The 22,635-nt window shown below is 37.2% G+C and overlaps 2 protein-coding genes across 2 annotated transcripts; one reads left to right on the forward strand and one right to left on the reverse strand.

The window, feature by feature from the left end:
- Window positions 1-12,937: 12,937 nt before the first annotated feature.
- Window positions 12,938-16,786, forward strand: LOC137726297 (probable ribosome-binding factor A, chloroplastic). The gene is made up of 4 exons (XM_068465208.1): window positions 12,938-13,423; window positions 14,696-14,869; window positions 15,872-16,084; window positions 16,515-16,786. The coding sequence occupies exons 1-3, from the start codon at window positions 13,082-13,084 to the stop codon at window positions 16,016-16,018; spliced, it is 663 nt and encodes a 220-aa protein (XP_068321309.1). The 5' UTR covers window positions 12,938-13,081; the 3' UTR covers window positions 16,019-16,084; window positions 16,515-16,786.
- Window positions 16,787-18,123: 1,337 nt separating this feature from the next.
- On the reverse strand, window positions 18,124-20,721 carry LOC137725778 (uncharacterized). Its single transcript, XM_068464563.1, has 3 exons — window positions 20,564-20,721; window positions 20,329-20,394; window positions 18,124-18,466 (listed from the first exon to the last, which is right to left on the reverse strand). The coding sequence occupies exons 1-3, from the start codon at window positions 20,609-20,611 to the stop codon at window positions 18,419-18,421; spliced, it is 162 nt and encodes a 53-aa protein (XP_068320664.1). The 5' UTR covers window positions 20,612-20,721; the 3' UTR covers window positions 18,124-18,418.
- Window positions 20,722-22,635: the final 1,914 nt, after the last annotated feature.

A 22,635-nucleotide genomic window follows, 5' to 3' on the forward strand; every position in this document is an offset into this window, starting at 1 on the left:
GAGTTGGATTATCAGAGCAGTAGTGCGTCCTTCATCCTGTTTCGAAGCAGTGGAGGAAGTCTAAGTGACTTCGGTGAGAATGACTATCATCCTCTATATGTCTTGAAGTTCCTACAATCTAGGAATTGGCGTGCACCGCAAGTAATCACACTACTAAAGATGATGCAATATCTACTACTAAATATCCTACAGGATTCTCCCGGCTTAGCACAAGGATTCTATCCTAGAAAGGTCGCTTTCCTGACTGGTATATATACACCAATCTAGGGTTCGTCTCTTGTAGCACAATCATCACACTCTAATTCTCTTGCCACTTGAGTCTTATACTTCCTTACTAATTTGACCGTCTGAAAGCCTTTGGTTGCCACCCCCGGTGATTGAAGGCTTGCTCATGGTTGTTTACTATTTTACAGGTTACTTGGATTTGTGCCCTCATCATCCACGGCGTGCACGAATTGGGTTCCAACAAATTATGTACGTACTTTTATAAGTATAAAAGGACATCTATTTATACGTTATATAATAAATTTAATTAAAATTAAAAAAATTGCCTGGACGCTAAACCCTTGCCGGCCGCCTGACTAGCACCTAGCACTTTTTAGAACCTTGTCCTATGACCATGTTGTGCAATACACTTATGAAAGACCACAACCAACCAATTGTTATGAGGTTTTCCCATTTATCTGTATTTTTCAACATAAAAGTTGTGGATTATTTGCAAAATTGACGGTCAATGTGTTTTTCAAATATGTGCTTCAAATGACTTCTAAACTTTGTGAAGTAAAATGCAGTTAATTCAACTATATATTTACAAGATAGAGCATGTTATGCATCAGTCTTATGTTTACGATAAAGTTTTGAGTTCAAATTTAACGAACAAGTGTTTGTCACAAGTTAAATAACAATAACAAAAAATGAAAGTGCATTCTGTTGTCAATCACAATGGTTTGTATTTTTTAATAACCGACTGCAATTTATAAGCTTGACAATTTGTTTGTTTTGTATCCTCCTACCCATGTTTTTGTAATCATATATCCGATTATATATTCTCTCTGTCGAGGAAATAGAAAACGTTTATGATATCATTAATGAAGTGCATTCTAATCATTTTCAAGTGAAAAATAAAATCCTTCTTGATAAATGTGCATACGATTTTATGCTGGGAAATACCATGTGCATCCAGTAAGCCTCGTGAAATAAAACGACAAAATAATATGATAACATACCGATTAATTAATTGATCATAAGTTAAATTATTCAAGTTAGTTTTGGCAACTTATTAGGAGGAGCATGGCATCTTAACTTTTTTGTATTTTGGCTTATTATATTCGATAATGATTCGATTAGAAAGTTAACTGTTTGTGTTTGCAGTTAAACGGACCACATGGTGTCAAAATTTTATATGCACATACTTAAGTATAGCATAAGTAGGAATTAAGTTATAGCTAATATTCATTTCACCACACATTCATTTTTACAATATTCATATGTTCTTTCTCGCATACCCGCTCTTTGCACTCGAATTTATATTTTCTTTCTCGTCGATTATCGTAATTTAGATTAATATCACCTAGTACAAAAGAATTGAAAAATTCAAGCTAACGATAATTTTACCTGACGATTTATTCATCTTTATTTTGTTAAAGGAAGTTCAGATTCAAATTTCATAGAAGACAATACTGTTGTGTTTTAAAATACAATATATTTACACCAAAGTGGAAGGAAATAACTTGGTATTGAACTTGCTATCCACAAAATTCAAACCTATGACCTTTCATTTACAAGTGAAGACACTTTTAAGGAAAAATGATTACCACTAAACCGTACTATTGAAAAGAAAAGAAAAACTAAAAAAACAAAATGAAAAAATGATTTGATGCCTCACACCTAATAAACAACAGATTGAGACATTATGTGGCTCTAAGTAACACTAATTGAGTGCTTGAACTTTAGTCACTAGAAACTTTGGAAATGCTTAATTTTACTGGTGTGGCTTAGTGCTTAAGTCCACAAATATATTAATAAAGCATGAAATGGACAAATATATATATTTTTTGTAGCGTTTTTTGTTTTTTCCTAACCCCATGATCTCTTGTCGACCAGTATCTTTTTAACACAGTAATATTGATTAAAATAGTAAATCACTGAAGATTTAGGGAATATATGATGGGATGGGACCAATTTGCGGGGTGATTAGCTGGGCTACTATGGAGTCAAAGGATGTTTATGAAAGTCCAACTTCCATCTTTATGTAATAAAAATTAAAAAAATTAAAATTACAATGGAAATTGCTATTCAAACCTCAAACTTTCGTCTCAGCCTAAAAAAACATTAAAAGCTATTTATGTGGAGAGTTATCATATACAGGTACATTGCTACTGTAGCACCTCGTTTGACGCAATGTTATGGAAAGAGAAATTTGCACAAATTGTAGTTGATTAGCACTAAATTTTACAATAAGAATGTACCTGTATCATATATGTCTTTTCCGACACAAATAAAACCTCAACGTGTTTTATGTTGCAAGTGAACCAGAAAGTGCATCACCGACATGGGTCCAGGCCTGGCTGAGGTAGGCTTCGGCCCATCCGAGATTTTTTAACCTACAGCCAACACGTACCTACAATAGCTCATCTAGACCACCCCAGTTATCCAACTATCCTAATCCATACCCTTCAGCCCAAAATATAATCTTTTACATCCCTTAGGGTGCGTTTGTTGCACCGGACTATCTTGGACTGGACTAACTTTAGGGACTAAACTGGACTGACTTAGACAAGACTAAACTTGACTGATTTAGTGAAGCATTTGGTGCATTGTCGGACTAAGAAGTAGGATTCTAATATTATATTATTTAATCTATATCTATAATATTTTATTATTTACTTAATATATATTTATTAATATTCTATTATTAATTTATCTTTTTCTTATTTTCTGGAATCATTCTTTCTAGCTAACCTCTCTTTTTGTTTTCCCCTGCCGTCTCTCTCCCTTTGCGACTCGCTCTTGTTACTTTCTCAGTTTCCTCCCTCGCTGTCTCAGTCCTTAGCAAGCCAAGCAATCACAAACAGAGCACCCCTTAATTTTAATAGGGTCACTTTTCTCAGGTAATGTTCATCCTAAATTTTCTTTGCTCTTTTTCTCCCTTTGTTGCACAGACTATTCGAATTAAAATCACAAAAAATGGAGACTTGCCTTCCTCCAAAAAACCCCAACCTCTCCCTCTCAAGCTTAGCATCGCCAATTCAATGGCAGCCATGGTGAGTTTTCCTGTTCAGCTCATTCTCTCTCTTCCCTTAGTTTTTCTTTTCAAATCCCTCTCTCTCTTCCCTTTGCCTCTTTTCCCATCCAACTTCACTTGTTCTTCCATGGGTAGGGATTGAAGTTGCAGTCGGCACGGGTGAGTGGGGCTAGGTATGGGCGTGGGCAGGGATTGGAGTTACAGACGGCAAGGGGTGGGTGGAGGAAGACGAGATGGATGAACCCAACCATCGTAAATCGAGGTCGAGATCGATGCTGACACACCCCGACCGAGATCAGGGCGTGCTGGCCGTCACTCGAAGGTGACGTAGCCATGTGCGCGTGCGGAAGCTAATAAGAAGGTAATATAAAAGTACTAATAATTAAAACCTAATAACATACAAAGTACTAGTGTATGTGAGACACAATTCAGAGCAAGTCTACAACAGTCCAAAAGGAAAGATACGACATATGTACACCCGAAGGTGACCCTACAATGGTGAATGTCTGTCAGAAATGCCGGGACGCCCTCTGGGATAAACCACCGAACTTGCTAGACCACTAGAACCTGGAGGGGCGCAAAAACAAAAACGTGAGTGGGCAAAAACAAAGTTCTTTGAAAACTCTTTAGCAAAATACGTTCTAACCCCTCGCCGTAAAACCTGTATACTTCCCAGAAAATGAACATATATACGTATGTATAGATATGTCAATCATGTCCCATGATATGCCATTCATGCTCACAATATGCCATTCATGCTTGAGAATATGCCACAACAGAATCTCATAATCAAATATAAATGCTCAAGCGTAATTCACATCACAATATATAATCTGGCAGCCGGGAGTCACCTAACGTGACATGTACCGCTGCACCTAGAGCTCCACGCTCAACTCAATCACTGAATCTGCACACGAGTCGGAACCACCTAACGTGGTCTGTACGACAAGCTGGGTGTAATATATATGTATGCTCTAGTGCTACGATCACGTGAAGCTGTGCGATAATCGCGGGTCACCTACAAGTCGGAACCACCTAATGTGGTCTGTACGACAGGCTTGCACCTATCTTGGATCCAAGGCGAGCATGCGGTGCTGGTGAACATACACGTGAAGGCTGTGCCCTGGCCCTGGGCGGGAGCACTAACACCGGGGGTGCAGATTATGAGCTCTCTAAACCTCTCAAACTACCATCGCATAATAAACAGAAATGTATAACCACATGAATACCGCTTACCTGGCACTTACCTGTGCGTCCACAGCACCAATTACACATATATATATATGTATGCCAATTACCAATGCACGTGATGATGCATAAACAATATTCAAATGATGCATGGCATAAAACATATAACCTTTTCTATTCTATTTCTGGGAATTTAGAGGTATATAGGTATATACGGAAAACAAAAGCCCACTCACTGGTAATTAGAAGGGTCGTAGCCCCCCTGCCTCGAGTGTGTACGCTCGTCCTCGGAAAACGAATCACCTATACGCGACAAAGTTACGAAAACATTAATTTAAAAGCACCTAAGCAACTTCTCGTAATAACTTCTCATACATTGCTCAAATTGGACAATTGAATATACCAATGTGATCTACACAACCTCAGGATCACACACATATTTTTAGAAAAATTCTTGGACTACGCACGCGCCCCCACGCGCCTGAACAGCCACGGACCTACGCGCCCCCACGCGCGGCCCACGTGCACTGCACACTGACGGTGTCAACAGACGCCGTCAGGAATATTCCGTTAACTGACGGAATATTCCGTCAAATCTAACCAGATTCCGTCCACTGCCGTTAGGAATATTCCGTTAGACTTAACGGAATATTCCTCTTTCTTCTCCGGCGAACCTCCGGCGCCGGCGACGGCGCCGGAAAACTGGGTAATTTTCAAACCTTGTTTTCTCCTTCGTTTTTCAACCAAATTTCACGTTCTTTATACCAAAATGAAGCCTAGGACTAGTAGAACAACGTTAGACTAGTTTTAAGGCCTAAAAATTGCTAGATCATACCTGTCTTCAACTTCAAGAATCGGCCAACTTCGTACAGGACGATCCCGACGTCCAAATTCACCCAACGAACCACTCCGAGGCTCCTTGGGACCTCACAAACACATCTACAAGCTTAGAAATTCCAAAAACAAGCTAGTTTAGGTTTGCATGAACAGTGTTCAAATCGGACCTCGTGATATCGACGTGAAAATGGTGTTTTCCTTACCTGAAAATGGCACCACTGGACTCCTCTCAGCTCCACGAACACGATGGTAGTCTTGGTTTTTCGATTGGTGAAGTATTGAGTAAGTTTGTGTGTATGTCCGTGTGTTGAAGAAGGAAGAAGAAGAGAGGACTCGGGGAGAGTGAGAGAGAGAGACTGAGAAAGAAAGAAAGGAGAGACAGAGAAGAGACAGGAATGAGGGAAAAGAGGGAGGGAATCCCGGGAGAGTGAAACGAGGTGTATGAGTGTGTGTGTGGTCCTACACACCACACCATACTACACAAAACTAATCTGATAAAAACGAATTAGGGGGTAAAATCGTAATTTCCCATGTACGTTAAAATGAAATTTGGGACGGGATGTTACAGATGCCGTCGAAAATTGAAGACAGAGATGGATGAACCAGTCGTCGAAATCGAGGTTGAGGTCTATGCCGTAAAAAATTGGAGACTGAGATGGATGAACCCAGCCGTAAAAAGTTTTCTATCTTCCAAGTTCCAGCTTTCATTGAAGCCCAAGTTGTAGAAAATCAAGGTCGATGAACCCAGGGCAGTGAAGCAGACGAAGGCGATAAAGGATGCAGCAAGAGTGGACGAAGGCAAGAGAGGATGATGGAAGGTCTTAGCTAAACCCGTGGGTGTTGGGGTCTCTTACTAAGACCGACTAGTGAAGCTGTTTATGAAAGCAAGTCCCAACTAGTGCCATTAATGTTAGTCCCGCAAGCCACCAAACACAAGACTACAATCCAATCCAATCCAATGAAGGCTAAGAAGGGTAAACACACGCCCCCTTAAACTCCTATGCTTGTCTGCTACGTGTAATTCGCTGGACTTCTTGTTGCACGTGTAAGGTCATCTCTAACTGAAAGGTTAATATAGTTTTGTTTAGAATTATAGTCCTGTAAAAAGTCATTTTTAAATAAATAGTGTCGTGCTATATTCATATATCATCTCCAATCGAATGAGCTAAACATGGCTCATTCAATAATTTATTAGTTTTAAATTAATATTTTAAATTTATTGCTTAATTTAATTAACCTCCCTGTTGAATGTTTTTAAATTAAGTCGTTAAATTTGAATCATTTATTTAACTAAGGAGTTGGACCCCAAAAAATGGGTTAAGACTTTAGAGGGAGGCTACATTTGGCCAGCCTGATACCTTTTTAACCAAATAATGGTCCAATAGGCTACATAGAATTATAGCCCAATCATCGGTTGGAGATAAATTTTTAGGCAAATGATGCCATTCTTTTGGTTTTTAGACTTTAGCCATCTCCCTTGGAGATGGCATAAGTTCCTTTTCTTTTTTTGCTATTTTTCTTCTTCATTTGTTCTTTCCTACTTCCTTATTTTCTTTCTTCTTCTGGCCCAACTCTCTTCGACATTTCTAATTTTTCTCCTCATCTTCCTCTACCATTTCCTAGTCTTTTTTAGATCAGACTATTTCTTACTACAATTTTCTAGTTTTTTTAGACCAGACAATTTTTTACATGATCCATTAATATCATATGAAAATGACATGAAAATAGCGGATTTCAGGTCAACACGATAACTAATCGAGTTACCCGTTAATAACGAGCTCTTAACAAATTTACCCACGGGTAACCATAAAGAAAAAAGTTAGTTTGATAGTTTTAAACTACTAAAAACCTATCTAGTTACTACAATGGCCATAGTATTTAATCTCTCATAAGTGAGATTAAAAATTTTCAAGGCACATTAAAAATACAAAGCAATTTAAAAATACCAAAGCACATTAAAAAATCATATTAATTTATTTACAAGTGTGAAAAATGTGAAAAAATATGCAAACGTTCGTGATCACATCCTTTGCACTTTGAGGATGGCTATATAGTCGTTTGAATTTTTAAACCCCTACAAACCCTCATGAGTAGTGTTTTTAGGGAGTTCAAAAAAATAAAAATTCATAATAATGAATTTAACAGCCCGTCCTTAAAAATGATGATTTTATAATTTTAATACGCGATTTTACGAAAATACCCTTTGAGGCGAGGATGTTTGACTTCCGTTGACCGTTCGAAGTCACAATTAATGTTTTCGATTAGATTTTGAAGTTACGAATGCATAGGCGAAATCCGTTTGCGAGTCCAGATTATAATGTTATAATTACGAATATTAGAAATTGTTTCACTAAACTTTAGATTTAAAGGAAAATTAAATTCCACCATGTGGGAAGTGTAGCCAATTAGAAAATTAGGGAGGAAGGATTGGGCCAATCAGACAAAAGGGGAAATGACCAATTAGAGGAAAAGGTGGACAACCAATCAAGAGAGGGGATCTCCCTCTTCCCGTCAGCTACACCCACGCCCACGACCAAAATCGGTTTCGACCCGGTTCTAATTCCGGGTAATTTCCACCAAGTAATCCGACGAAATTCACCCATTATCCACCTGGAAATCATCCTTGGGCCCCCTTCTTCCATTTTCATCTAAGATTAGGAGGAATTTGGTGGAAACTTGTTCTAAAAACCAGCGGTGGGTGCCGTGAGACATTGCTCCGGATTCACTAATTGTGAATCAATCTCCTTCAATTACCATTACCAAAACACTTCCCTAGAACCCAGGAACAAAGCCCAGACAGTGGTGGAGGCGTCGGAGCAAGTTTGGAGGTCGAATCGAACACACACAAGTATAGGGTTTCCGACGGGTTTTAAAAAAATTGAAGCTCTTCCCGACCTAATTGGCCTTGATCACAGATATGAAAGTTACTCTACTCATTAAGATCTTCATTGTTGTAAATTTTGGTAATTTTTTGAAATAGTTGGATTTTCCGGCAAGTCGAGGCAGTTAACCACCACCCGCGGCGGCGCATGGCCAAGGGGCCGCCGATGTTATTGTTAGACTAAATTAGATGTCTTGAGTTCAGTTTTGGTGATTGTATAACGTAGTTTGATCGTTTTACGATACGTTAACAGGTATTCATACAAATCGACGATCCGACCGTTGGATCATCACCAAACTTTGTTACATTATAGTACGTAATATTTGAGGACCATACAAACTTACGGATCGACAATCCGATGTACGGATCCTCCCAAATTGGATTTTTAAGTTTATAAAATAAATGTTAACCACCACTTGGTTTTGGGCAATTGGCTGAGATTGGACCGTTGGATCGTAATGAAATTTTAGTATGTTATTCTAGAAGCAAAATGTGGATCTTTGGAAGTTGTGGATTTGGAAATATGATTTGCGGATCTTTCGGATCAAGTTATATAGGGTTGTAGACCCTACCGTCAATCACAGTGGTCAATGAGTCTCAAACTATTTTAGAATGCCCTTAAGGATGTGTTTTGTAAGAATTACGTATTCTATTGATAAGAGTTTTGAGATGTGATTCGATAAATGGTCATGGGTGCCAATCATTTGGGACACCTTGATGTACGTGCTAGAGAATCATAGCGTGGACTCCAAGTGAATGGGTTTTTGGTTTTCTATACAAGTATATACGCTTTATGTTTTAGAATATGCATCTAGTGATTACTTATGTTATTGTTGATATTGTGAACTACGAATGACTTGATCCTTATTTAAGGGGTACGTAAGCAGTCTAATGAAATGTTAGATGCAGCCATACAATAAATGAGACTAAATAATTGAGACAATAGCCTTGTGTGGGGAATTGAGCAATGTAAAGAAGATTGATGGAAAATGTAAGATTTAACCTTATGTTTTGGTGATTAAATGTGGGTTATAAATTAATGTGTGAAGAATCGTAACATTGAAGTGAAAAATGGTTAGTAATGATAATTAATTAAACTAGCGTTTAGTTGGGCTATTCACCGATAATTAATTCTGAAGTTAAATAGTTTAGGAGTAGGGCATTATTGATTGTACATTTTTACGCCATATTATATATTTTGGGAATATTATGAAATGTTTGAGTTTAGATTGCATCATGGCATATTCATATGTATATTACCTGAACCTAATTATTATGAATGCTTTGAAGTGCTAAATGACGCCGCAGATGCCAGGTAAGCTTCAAGTGAGTATATGTTGATGATAGTGATGGTAGTAAGTATGATTGTGTTGAGATATATTAGAGCTCATAAACCTGCACCCTGATGTTAGTGCTCCCGCCTCGGGCTAGGGCACAGCCTTCACATGATCGTTCACCTCCCGCATCGCACACTCACCTTGGATCGAAGTTTGGTGCCAGCCTATCGTACACACCACATTAGGTGGTTTCGACTCATAGGTGACCCGCGATTCATCGCACAGCCTTCACGTGATCGTAGAATTTGAGCGTACTTATTTACACCCAGCCTGTCGTACAGACCACTTTAGGTGGTTCCGACTTGTGTGCAGGTATATTTGTTGAGATATGGATTCAGCCGTACAGGTCACGTTAGGTGACTTCGGCTGTATAGATTAACTCTGAATTAAGTCGTACATGTCACTATAGGTGACTCCGACTTATATGCTAGCAATGATTGATGAGATATGAATTAAGTCGTACAGGTCACTATAGGTGACTCCGACTTATATGCCAGCAATGATTGATGAGATATGTGATGAAATATGGATAAGTCGTACAAGTCACTATAGGTGACTCCGACTTATATGCTAGCATTGATTGATGAGATATTGATTCAGCCGTACATGCCACGTGAGGTGACTCCGGCTAACATGTTGATGAAATATATATGTTTATTGAGATGTATGGCATGATATTCATGTGGACTTTATTATGTTGTGTATGGGATTGAGATAGATATGTATTCTATTTTCTGGGAAATATACAGGTGTTACGGTGAGGGGCTATTGCCTTTGGTAATTGAAATTGGTTTGAAAAGTTTTGTTTCACTCACTCACATTTTTCTATTTTTGTACCCCTCCAAGTTCTAGCAGCAGAGTTCCGTATCGACGAGGATTTGTGGCACTTTTCAGTACAGATGTCTTCTTATGATGGTATAATAATTATCTTACCTTACTGTACTATACTTATGCTCTATATCATGCGTGAAATGGGTCCAGACCGGCTTACCGCGCACTCGTGTACTTAACCACTTTTAGATTTTAATCTATTCACATTTTATACATTATCGCACTTATGGTTTCGTCACCTTCTAAGTGTCGGCCAGCACGGCTCGATTCGGGGTCCTAGTGGACATTCCGAATCGGGATGTGTCAATGAATGTATAAATTAAAAAATATGAAAGGATATAAAAGCGCTCGTGATTGATTCTCTACGTTTAGACAATGGTTACATTGTCTTTTGGATTTTTAAAACCCTTCAAACCCTCATGAATAATTTTTTTGTTTGAGTGAAAAATTAATAAAAGTTCATAATAATTAATGTAGAAGTGTGAAAAATGTAAAAAAAAAAAAAAAAAAAAAAATATACAATCGCTCGTAGTGGCAAACTTCGCAACTTTCGTTCAAGGCTCAACTTTGAAATCTATAATCATAAACCCTTATTTATATTTAACCGTCGATTGTCGATTACGTTTTATTATTCTCACCGAATTTTATTTTTCAAAAATATAATCTTTTAACGAATTGATGTGATATAAACTAACACACAAATTGAACCCTCTTTTTGATAGTTGTAGTATGTGAAAGTAGGAATCGTTCTAGGCTGGGGATTAGAAGGGATGCTAATCTACACTAATTAAACTCTAAATCACTAAACCAGACTAAAAAACAGAAAACTAAACTTAAACTAACTCAGAACAAACTAAACTGACTCAAATAACACAAAACTAAGTTAAATTGACTCAAAACAGGAACTAGAAAGAAGTTTGGACAAAAATTAAACTAAAAAGACTTAGAATACTAAATGGGGGTTGTTTTCACGAATTTTAACTAAAACTAAGTAGGTTGCAGAAACAAACTAAAGGTTGCACGAAATTGGGTGAATTAAAGGGTGAAAGGTTAGCAAGGCTAGTTAGAGGGTCATTCTCCACACATGACACATATGCATACAAATCGATTTCCAGTTATTATTCCTATAACCATGAATAACAATGCCCCAAATTAATTGTGAACTGCACAAATTAACTCTCAGATTTTCCTAATTTCATTGAATTGGACTCAGCAATGCAATCAAATTATTCTTATCAAGTTCCCTATATGGACAGCATGATAGAGATACATATCAAAGATCATTAAGTTCTATGAAAATCATAAGCATTGACAAGACATTCGTAACTATGAACTGCATGATACTCCTGCCATGGATTTACTTAACACAATCATGACTAGTGATTTCCACTACTTATAAATATAAGTTCATAACTATTAGGTGAAATTCCCTTATATTTTAGCATCAGATTCATGCATGCAAACTAAGTGTGCACCCTTAATCAACATACAAGAATAAGTTATCAATCAAACAGATAAGTAAATCGCATTCATGTTTTACGAAACAATAACTAGAGGAAATCAATTCATATCACATATATGTTTATGGCTTTGAATTCACCTCTAACTAAAATGAAATTAGTTCCACATGTTTGCAATTAAACAAAACCAATCTAATTCAAACATTGAACTAAAATTAAGGATAGAATAAACCCAGAAACGCTCCAGCAATCCAATGGCCTTGGATGGCAGGTCACGGCACAAAACTCCTTCTCTCCTTCCTTCCTTGCAAAGCTGCGGCACAAAGTTATTTTTCTGATTTTCTCTCTAAAGCTCTCTTGTGTGTGGTATAAAATGTGTATATATAGGGTTAGGGTTCACGGCACCAATCCTTGGAGGACAAGGATAGGGCACGACAAAGTTGTAGGGGGAAAAGGTTAGGGTGGTGCGGCACCAATCTAGGGCTTCTAGGAAGGGGTATTGTGACAGGTTTCTAGAAGGACAAGGGATAAGATATGCGGCACAAATCTAGGGTAGGGGATAGGGCTTCTAGAACCAGATATTTAGGTGATTTAATGTGAAATTGATTTCCCCTTGCAGCTGGAATTAAGGTAAGATAAGATTAGGATAGGATAAGATAAGGTTAATTTGGATAAAGTTTGGATAATGTTCCTTCCTTTTAGCTGATTCCTTATCTTCAATGTCTTAAATTAATTCTTCCAGATGTTAAGCATACTCCTAGCCTTTTTTGATCTTCAAAAACGTCCTTCCAACTTGCTCCACACATGTGCTATCCATTCGAAGCCAAAAAATGCTCTAAAATGTTCCAAATTGCCTTTTTTTGCTACTTTTGCCATTTGAACCTACAAACACATGAAAATGGCTTAAAACAGTATAATAAATATAAACTAAGTAAATGCAAAGAAATAGGCTAATAAAATCGCATAAATATGCTCCTATCATGAATGTAAAAAAAAATAACAATTCAAATGGTGAATATCAAGTTCCGATGTTCACCATTAAAACAATAGATTTTGTCCCGCAAATTATCTTCCTCAGTGTTCCTCTCGAGAGAAAAAAAAAAAAAAAAAAAAAAAAAAAAAAAAAAAAAAAAAAAAAAAAAACAACAATATCCTCCACTTGTTCTTGCCTCCTGCAACTTTGCATTCCCTCGCTCTCGACACAAAGCAAATTCTTGAAAGTAAGAATTCAGGACACAAACAACAAAATAAAATCAAAGAGGAGAAGAGAAGAGCGAGCTGGGATAGAATACAACAATCAGCAATGCCAAACTTGGTCCTCCATCACCCACCATTCACCCCCTTCCTTTCCCACCTCCCATCATCATCATCAAGCTTTCCAATTCGGACCCAGAAATCAACGGCCTCCTTTCCCCCAATAGATCATGCGGTTCTGCTCCGTTGGCGGCCCAACACCATCAGGTGCATGGCGAACCCGCGCAGAGTAGCAATGGTGGCTAAGCAGATAAGGAGGGAGCTTTCTGACATGCTCTTAACTGATAAGGTCTTGCAGTACGCTATTCTTCCTGAGGTTTCTTTGGGTGCTGACCGTTACCTCTCTTCGCTAACCACCATAAGCGATGTTGAAGTCTCCACCGACTTGCAGGTACATAGTTACTTGCACATGTACGCTTCTTTGTTGTTTTGATTCTGAAATTTGGCTGTCTTAGGTTGAAATTGTATAGCTTTTCATCGCTGTGATGGTCTTTTAGGAAAATGGTGAGGCATCGGAGACGATTCGGGTTGTTTAAGGCTGTCTTAGATTGAAATTGTATACCTTTCATTTGTGTGATGGTGTTTTATGGAACGGGAAACAATTTTAGTAGCTTTAAGTTTGTGCTTAAGTGTTTTCGTGCTGTTTTTGTTCTTCCTTTGAAATGGCAATAGATGCCCCTATATTGCGTTACATAGAATTGCTTTTATTTTTCGCTTTCATGTTCATATGGAAAGTTACAAGCCCCGGGTTTTGTACCCTTTTCTGTTGAACTGATTAGGGTAAGTTAGGAAGATAGCATTGGAGGGAAGAACATGTTCCAAACTTTACATTGCTGCCAAGCTCCTGAAATGTGGTTACTTTCATGTTGTTCTTGATAGTTACAAGCCCCCCGATTTGCGCCCGTTTGTCTCCAACGCATTCCAAATACCTTTTAATGCCATGTTATATCATTTTTCAGTTATGTTCTAAGTTGTATTATCAATTTCTTTGACATTGTGCAATTAAAAATTTATCACCTTATAGTGGTTGTGTTTCTAACTGTTGCGTAAGTTCCAGCTTATTCTCTTTCAAATGTGGAATATTTGTAGCACAAGGCTACAAGCTCCTGAAACTGTCAAGATAAACTCCCTTGTGTGGACCTCAGTTAGTAACATCCTTTTATTTCCTTAGTACTTCTCGGTTCTCTTTTTCCCATGTGATTCCCTCGATTATCGACTTGGCAAGCTCCTGTAGTAGCTTATGTACATTGTAATCACACTTATATGTGACATTATATATAACAAACTTGCGCTTTGCTATTTGTATCTTTCTTTAGGCCTTGGCTAAAATAGTTATGAGGTGGGAAAGTTGTTTGATACGTCTAAGGTTCAAAACTTTTGTATACTTTAAAAGGATGCCCGACTTTGGTTGTATACCTTCATTGTTCAAGTACTTGCTATCTTGTTTGACCTTTCCTTCTTAGGGAGAATTCTGAAGCATGTTAACAGTTCCTGTTGATTTCCCATTTTAATGATACTAAGGAAACCTTCTTTACCAATATTTTCGGTCGTTTCAAATAGTACCTACCTTCAATGCTTCAGCAAAGATGGTAATCTTCATCATGTGACGAAAATCTATGGTTTTGGAGTTCTAGTTAACTATAGTTTGTTTATTTCACTACAGGTGGTTAAAGTCTATGTTTCTATTTTTGGCGATGAAAGAGGGAAAGAGGTTGCCCTTGCTGGGCTAAAGTCAAAAGCCAAATATGTCCGAGGTCAATTAGGAAGGCGTATGAAGCTGCGGTTAACTCCTGAGATACGCTTCATAGAAGATGAGTCTCTAGAGAGAGGAAGCAGGGTAAGATTAACACTATACTATTTTCATTGGATATGATTATCTACATATCTATAACCAAGGAAAGCAACACAATTGGCTCCTCTTGCATTAATTGAGGTTCTTATATATGTTGGTCAAAAGTATAGCCAAGTATGATTGCATATACAGGTTGACTAGGCTTGTTAATCATGGTATTCTGCTTTGGAATTGAAGCAGGAGTATTTCGTGACATAATCTGTGAATGCCAGTTGAACTGAACATGAAGTTACCAGACTTTGGTCGAGCATAATGGATTAAGGCCAAATATTGACCAACCCATTTAGAATGATTATGGCCAGTTTGTGTTTCTGGTTGATCCACATAACTGACAATTGATCCCACACAATAATCGATAAATTCAAACTGGTTGTGTCATCCCTTATGATGCAATCTGTTTACCATAATGAATTTTAAGTCCCACACAATATGAATGAAAGTCAGTAATACACTAGTTTGATGTTACATCATCCATGTTTTTGTCTATATTGTTGTTTGTGATATAGTAAACTGAACTAATCTATGTCGATTAGGATTATTCTATTTTCTGGATCAATTTCAGGTTATATGGTTATATGTGCTGTTTCAACCTATCATGAACTTTTCTCTTAGCAGGTTATGTGGATTGTGTCATGTAAAACGAGCACCTGTGAAAGAGTATTAATAATACTCTTGTCAAAACTAGGGAAAGTAAAATATGCAGCACTGTACTAGTTGTCTCATAAATAATCAACTTGTATGGTTTCTTTGAGTGATTAGCAAATTAAAAATCAAAAGAAAAAAGGTTGAGTTCCCTCTAGGTTGCTTATGCATCCATGAATTGCAAAAGTTTTGTCGCGCAAGATAATCTATTTGGACAACTGCCAACGACTGCATTCGGTTTTCTGTTTATTTGGTTATCTAGGCTGGACTTGTGTGCTTGTAACATTGCTTTTAAGGGGGTGTCAATATATGCTCATACAATACGTGAATGGTGAACCATTTCAGGTGATTGCTATATTAGATAAGATAAAGAATGAAAAGAAAGATTCAGAAATTCAAGATGACGAACAATTGGAACCATCCGAGGCACCTGAGGATGACGGAGATTGGGAGGGTGATGACCCTGATGAAGACATTATATACATAAAGTAGTTACTCCCCCTAGTTTCTGAGCATAATGCTATCTTGGATTGAGGCATGGCTTTTGCTTTTCCACAGGTTTGTTTCATTTTCTTGACTTTCTTAGTTGCAGCGGGTTATATGGATTATAATCAGAGTTAACACTGCCTTGTATTGATGTAGAATTTACAGAAATTTACGTTTTAATTGTTTCTTTTCAAGTCACTGAAATCGGCGGCAGACATAATTTAAATGAAGCCGATGACCTGCAATTTAGTTTCGTAATGCTTGGTCTATTTAGGTGCAATCATTGCGTGGTTGTTGGGATCTACTTTAGGAAAGATTAGTAATGGTGCAATATTGATCTCTGAACATGTTTTCAGGGGGTTTGATCTCTGAACACCTCCCTCCGGAGGGGTTTGTTTGGGGGTTGGGACTGCTTGTAATGGTGCAATAGTACACACGTTTCATTTACTTTATTACGCTCGAAATAAGTGTTATAGTATATTGTTTATCTTCTTTGATGCAGGCGAGCGCCATAAGTCACAACGCTAACCTAGACAGAAAAACTCTTCACAGCTGGAGCCCCATCATCTGAATCACGAGCTTCGACCATGTCATGCCTTGTAAAATTACCTATAATATTTTTGTTCGTTTCTACAGGAATGCTTGTGATTTGCTTTTTGTTTTGCTTATCTGAATCCAGAAGCAGAAATTGTGGTATTTATAGTGCTAGATAGTTCACGAAATTGACAATCCACATGATGCGTATGGAGTTCTCTTCTAAACCTGTCTGCCTTTGTGACATTCTACTGTTTCTGTTCCACTAGGGTCGCTTACCTACCGATACCACCTACTAGTTACTTACTGATGATAGCCACACCACGACGTCTCGTGATGACAAGGTGTTACAAATTTGCACAAATTTAAACACATTTGCAATCGTTAACGTAAATTCTGAACTTAGCGCGTTATAATTTGAGTGGATGCGTAGCACGACATCGAGGATAAATGTGTCTCCACCATCTTATAAATTGATGATGTTAGAGTTTCAACTTGTTCAAGTTTGGTTTAGGTTTGTTTTTTCCAGTCGTGCTGCTGCTCTTGCACCTTGGCTTTCCCTTACAAGCAAAGTTCTTCACCACTATTTCACGTCAGCTGCGAGTTAGGACCATAAACCACCCTCAGATATGGTGCTCTGCTACCACTTGATACAAGGCTTCTAGTGATAGAAAGATGGAATCATTGCATAACTTTTGGAAATGAATCCTTCAAAACGAGAGAGAACTTAAAGAGGCGTAGAGAAACAAAAGGAAGAAGCTTGTTTTTGCTTTCTAAGCTGCTGCCTCAAATGTTTCCTCATTTCCTTCAACCATAAAAGGTTAGTTAAATTCCACCCTCCCCATATCGCTTGTGCAGTAAGGTATCGTTTGGTATGCAGACGGGACGGGACGGAACAGAATGGGACGGGACGGGACATGACGGAACGGAACAGAGCGGGAGCAAAGATACCCTCGGATGGAAACAAGGAGGAAGGAGACGGAGAGGTTATAATTTTGTGTTCCACGGATGTGGAACGAGTCGTTCCAAGGGGGTGAGGTGGAACGAAAATTCACCCAAAACTCGTCCCGTGGAACAGCTCGTTCCACCCGTTTTAGGCGCACCAAACGTGGGACGGAACACCTTGTCCCACTATGTTCCGTCCCGTCCCACGTACCAAACAGTACTTAAATTCTTGACTACCCAAAACACCGCCAACGCCACGTGGTATCACTATTCTATTCAAATATCAAAATAGCCTATAGGCAAATACTACACAAGCCTTACAAATTCTAACTTGACATTTGCCAATGCTCTCAAAGGGCGTGTTTGGTAAAATTGGATTGAAAGAGGATAAAAGATGGATTACTCATAAACTTATCCATTCCAATCCTTTCCAGAATGGTATGAGTTTTCTTCATGTCTAATCCACTTCCAAGCCCCTTTCAAATGAAAATTTATTCGCTTCTACCTTCAATATGCCTTGAAATTAAGGACTTGCTAATTCCAATCCAATCCAACATATCAAACGAGCCCAAAATCTACAGGTTTTGCATCTACACTAAGGCATGCAATGCAAAATTGAAGAAGATAAAGCATCATATTAATCAAGGGAACATTACCGAATAGCAAAATTGAAGACTGAAAAAGATAAGCATCTTATTAATCAAGGGAACATTACCCTCAAAATCATCGCTATGAAGAGGAAATCTAAGCATCCTAAGTACCGAATTCATAATTCTCAGTTCAAAAAAAAACCTGGAGCTTTAAGCAAAGATTTCATGATCCACAAAAGCTTTAAGCGAAATATTGGTACAGTCCACCCTTACGTATTATTTATATCTGAAAACCAACTCATTCTTCATTCACAACTTCTGGTAGAACACATCTCCTTCAGTGATGAGCCTTAGCCGCAGCCTTTTGTTCAGATTTAGCCTTTGCCTTGGCAGGGAGAAAACAAAAAAACAGAAATAAGCACTTGTGCACAAATAAAATGACATGGTGCAAGCAATCCAACAAACAGGCACAAGACTTGCACAACTCAAACAACATAAAACAAATAATTCGACATTGCATTATATGCTAGCATCAACATTGGGTTGAACAGCTTAACAATTTAAATAAAGGGGACAACTTCAGGTTACATTCCCATTCCATTAGTTATCCCTAATTAGTCAAACACTAAGACCCATGTCCTTATAATTTGACAATGATAACATATACACACATATTAAGTTGTCGTGAAGTTTTGATTGGGCATGATTAGAGCAAAGTATACAATGGTAAATTGATGGGTGGTTAAAAATGTTAACCCTTTGACTTCTTTCATTCTCCATTTCCAGTTTCGGCAAATTGGAGCAACCCTACTTCCTTTCTAGGACACTGCTGTTAGACTTCCTATCACATTTGAAGGTAAATCTCAGGTTTGCCCCTAATTTCAGGCAATTAATTATTACCTTAAAATCCACCAATTCACAAAGGGTTATTTCTCTCTCACATTTTACTCAAGCATTGTTTTGGAAATTGTGCTTATTTATATGACAATTTTATCAACACGTTGACAAATGGTTAACAAATATTTTTCCTAAATCCCTCCCTTTTTTTTCTTCTTCACAAAACTCTATATGCAGCCTTGTCATTTTTCTTTTTCCCTTCACACTTGTAATTGTTTCTATAAAACATATGCTACTACATTCACATTTGCAGTGACTAATTTTTCTGTCAAACCAGACCTTGTATTGAAGACTTGAGTTTCAAAAGTGAGTTTGTGTAAGTTGTGTTTGTGGGTTGACTGTTAAACCACTAAGAAGCTACAGTGAAGACATTGGATTGGTTGCATGCAGCTTGAGTTAAGATTTAACAGCTCAACCTAGAAGTGGTCATGAAGTGAGAAGTCCTTGCAACCAATCTCAAAGTGCAACTCACTCAAAGTAGAACCCACTAAACTGTTTACAGCAGCTTGGTTTCCTTTTGAATAATTTGGTTCCACTTAAAAGACTTCATATGCATTTAAGACTTTAGAATTGCTTTTATTTATTTCAAATGGATGAACTGATGCTAGAAACAAAACTGAAGTCGACCTCTTTTAAGTTTACTTCTAGAATTTTCCCTGCACAACCTGCATTTGTTTCTTTCTTACACATACTTCCAATTGAACCCCTTCATCTTAACATAGTGGGCTGCATTATTATGCTTAACCATTGCTCTAAAGACTCGGGCTTTTTACAAGCATAGCCAATCATCAAAGTATTCAAATTATTTTTATTCCTAGAGCCCCTCTAAAACATCCTTACACATCAATATCCATCATGTGAGTTTCACAGCTTGAGCATACTTGGATTGAAGGTGAAGAAGAGTTCATTCCTTGCACAGTGATAAATTAATGGACAAAATTTATAACGTAGCCTAGCTTTATTTCTAAAGTTCTGACACTATCACATAACCGTAACGTGCTCAAATTGTAAGGTATTCCACATAAACTTTGCTACTTTCACACATGCTAACAAAAGGTGGATGTCTACTATATCAGTTCTTCAAATGGTGCTTATACTCTTCCATTAAAACAAAGAAAATACACAAACTCTTCATAAGAAAATGAAACCATATTATGAATACAAAAAGTAGTCTACACAATCGGGTTGACCAACATCGATTAAAATCCACATTACACATTACAGTCTACAAAAATTAAAACAAACCCAATACGCAATTTTAATCACAAACACAATATTAACTCATAAAAATAAAAATAAAACGGGTCAAATTATTATTATTTTTTAAAAAAAAACGAGGAAAGGAAGTACCTTGAGATACTTGAGCTTAACGCTTCCGTATACGAGTCCAAAGGAGAATGCGGAAACACGAGCCACCTGCAAATCCCGAAAACCCCAAATCACCAATTAGATTAACAATTACGAAATTGGTCCAAAATCCACAAACTTCTCATCTTTTTCCCAAAATATAAAATCAAATAAAAAATTAGTTAGATCCGGAACGAAAAGACAAAAAATCAAGAGAAAATTTCAGAGGAATTAATACCAAGGCGAGGGTGCTGGTTCCAGAATATGGTCCAGGAGGCGGCGCCATTTTTGTTGCTGGAGAGGAGACTGACTGTTCAGCAATTAGACGAAGCGAACGAGAAGGAAAATCTGTAAAACCTCCCAATTCACAAAGCACCGAGCCCTATTCCTCCAGACTTCCACTGCTTTATATATCGAGCAATTGCGGACCTGGATTATCTGCCTCGTTCGGGCTTTCTACCTGATTTTCCCGGGTTCAAATCTTGATCGTCCATCCACCCGTTACAGATGGTTGGGCCCATTATTTGTGGAGTCAACCAATGAAACACTTCCTCGTTGTTTTATTTTAGGAATGGAGTTACTTAACAAGTTTAACCCAGTATTTGTAAATTCATTCACTTGTCTTATTTTCCTATCGGCTTAAGATATAAAATTCAATACAAATATAATACGCGATCCTTATTTATATAAGGCTAAAATAAAACCTGATCGTTATCTATATGAGCCAAACATAATACTTTTCACTTATATAGTGAAATGGTCATTGCATATTTCCCTTTCCTACTTCATTCTTCAAGATCTATCCATTATTTCCATTCCCCTCCTTTAATATTGAAACCTTATCTCTCCGCTTCGTCATCCATACCCTTCTCTAATCTTTAACAAGCAACTAGCCATTCTGCATGGGCTTCCATTAATCGCATGGCACTAGGCGTGAGTTACAGGCTAATTTCTTTATTCATTTTTCATATTTTATGTGTGCAATTTTGATACGGTGAAACTCATCTCTCTTTAGAGTGTTTCACATATTTCTTATTTTCTCGGAATCTCTCTACCGAAATTACATTAAGAACTGGATGACAAAAACATGGTAGTAAGAACCCTACAATGCTTTAGCCTGGTACATTTGAAGAAACATTTCATTTGCAACAATAGGTGATCTAAGACTGAAGTTGTATGGCATTCTATCACATACTTTGTTTGCAAAGAAAACTCAAGTTAGTAATTATCTAGACGCTTTACGTTTCAATTATCATTCTTGTTTGTTGATAATGTGTAAGGTCTTGTTTGAAGTTCTCATTGCCTAAGTAAACCAAATATTTCTGAGCAGATTAAATATTATCCTCAGTCAAACAATCCCTACACATTTGAAAACAGTACATTCAAAAGAAATCTCATCATCTGTATATCTCTAAATCTCTAAATACTGGTATGTGGCTTGTGAGTAGTTATTGTTGAAACTCTCACTAAACTCAGATCATAATAATCGTTGTGGAGAAATCGGCTTCAAAACTTCTAGTAGTTTATATCCCGTTTTCTTTTTCAACAAGTAGAAAATTCAAAATTTTTCGTTTTCTTCAACAAAATCATCCTCGCGAAATTTTATCTATTATTTTTCGGTCAGGTTTGGAATATTCTTTTAGGGGCTTTATGTCCAAATATTTTTTCATGAGGCCTGGTGACTCCAAATAGGTGGCTGACTTTCTATTAGTAAAAGATTAAACATATAGAATAATGATCGAAAGCAATTTTGGTGAAATTACTTTTGGGTACCAAAATTATTTCAAATGCTTTTTTAAAAGAAGCACTAGATATTTGCTTTTTGCATAAAGAACTTCAAGTGATTTTTCAGGATCCACATAAATTTTTACTAAGAATTGGTTTTAAAAATATTTTTACCGAAATCACTTTTAGCCATTTTAAAAGCACTTCTAAACAAGCCTTTAGTGTCGAACAAAATTTGTTGTAGGGATTATTTTTTCACGCTTATTGTGGAGCGTTTATTAGGGTACGAAATGGAGGGTTTGGGATGATAGAGGTTGAGAGAAGAGATTCAAGAGTTATAGAAAGCTATAAAGAAAATATTGTCACTTGATAATAACTCTTTAGTTTGATAACCATTTCGTTTTTAGTTTTTTATTTTAAAGAAAAAAGAGAAACAAAATTGATAATTGAAAGTTAAATTTTGAAAACTCAATGAAGTAGGTTTCATTTTTTGGGTTTTCCGCGTTCATTGTTTTGAAAATTGAAAATTAACTACCAAACGAATTTTCAGTTTTCATAAAAATAAAAATAAAAATAAAAAAATAA

Source organism: Pyrus communis, chromosome 2, assembly GCF_963583255.1.
Source record: "Pyrus communis chromosome 2, drPyrComm1.1, whole genome shotgun sequence".
NCBI lineage: Eukaryota > Viridiplantae > Streptophyta > Magnoliopsida > Rosales > Rosaceae > Pyrus > Pyrus communis.

Coding starts and splice junctions, on each gene's coding strand:
- LOC137726297 (XM_068465208.1), top strand. CDS start 13,082: ATGCCAAACTTGGTCCTCCATCACCCACCATTCACCCCCTTCCTTTCC. Junction 13,424..14,695: donor AAGTCTCCACCGACTTGCAG/GTACATAGTTAC, acceptor ATTTCACTACAG/GTGGTTAAAGTCTATGTTTC. Junction 14,870..15,871: donor CTCTAGAGAGAGGAAGCAGG/GTAAGATTAACA, acceptor GAACCATTTCAG/GTGATTGCTATATTAGATAA.
- LOC137725778 (XM_068464563.1), bottom strand. CDS start 20,611: ATGGCGCCGCCTCCTGGACCATATTCTGGAACCAGCACCCTCGCCTTG. Junction 20,395..20,563: donor GAACCAGCACCCTCGCCTTG/GTATTAATTCCT, acceptor CGGGATTTGCAG/GTGGCTCGTGTTTCCGCATT. Junction 18,467..20,328: donor TTAAGCTCAAGTATCTCAAG/GTACTTCCTTTC, acceptor CTCCCTGCCAAG/GCAAAGGCTAAATCTGAACA.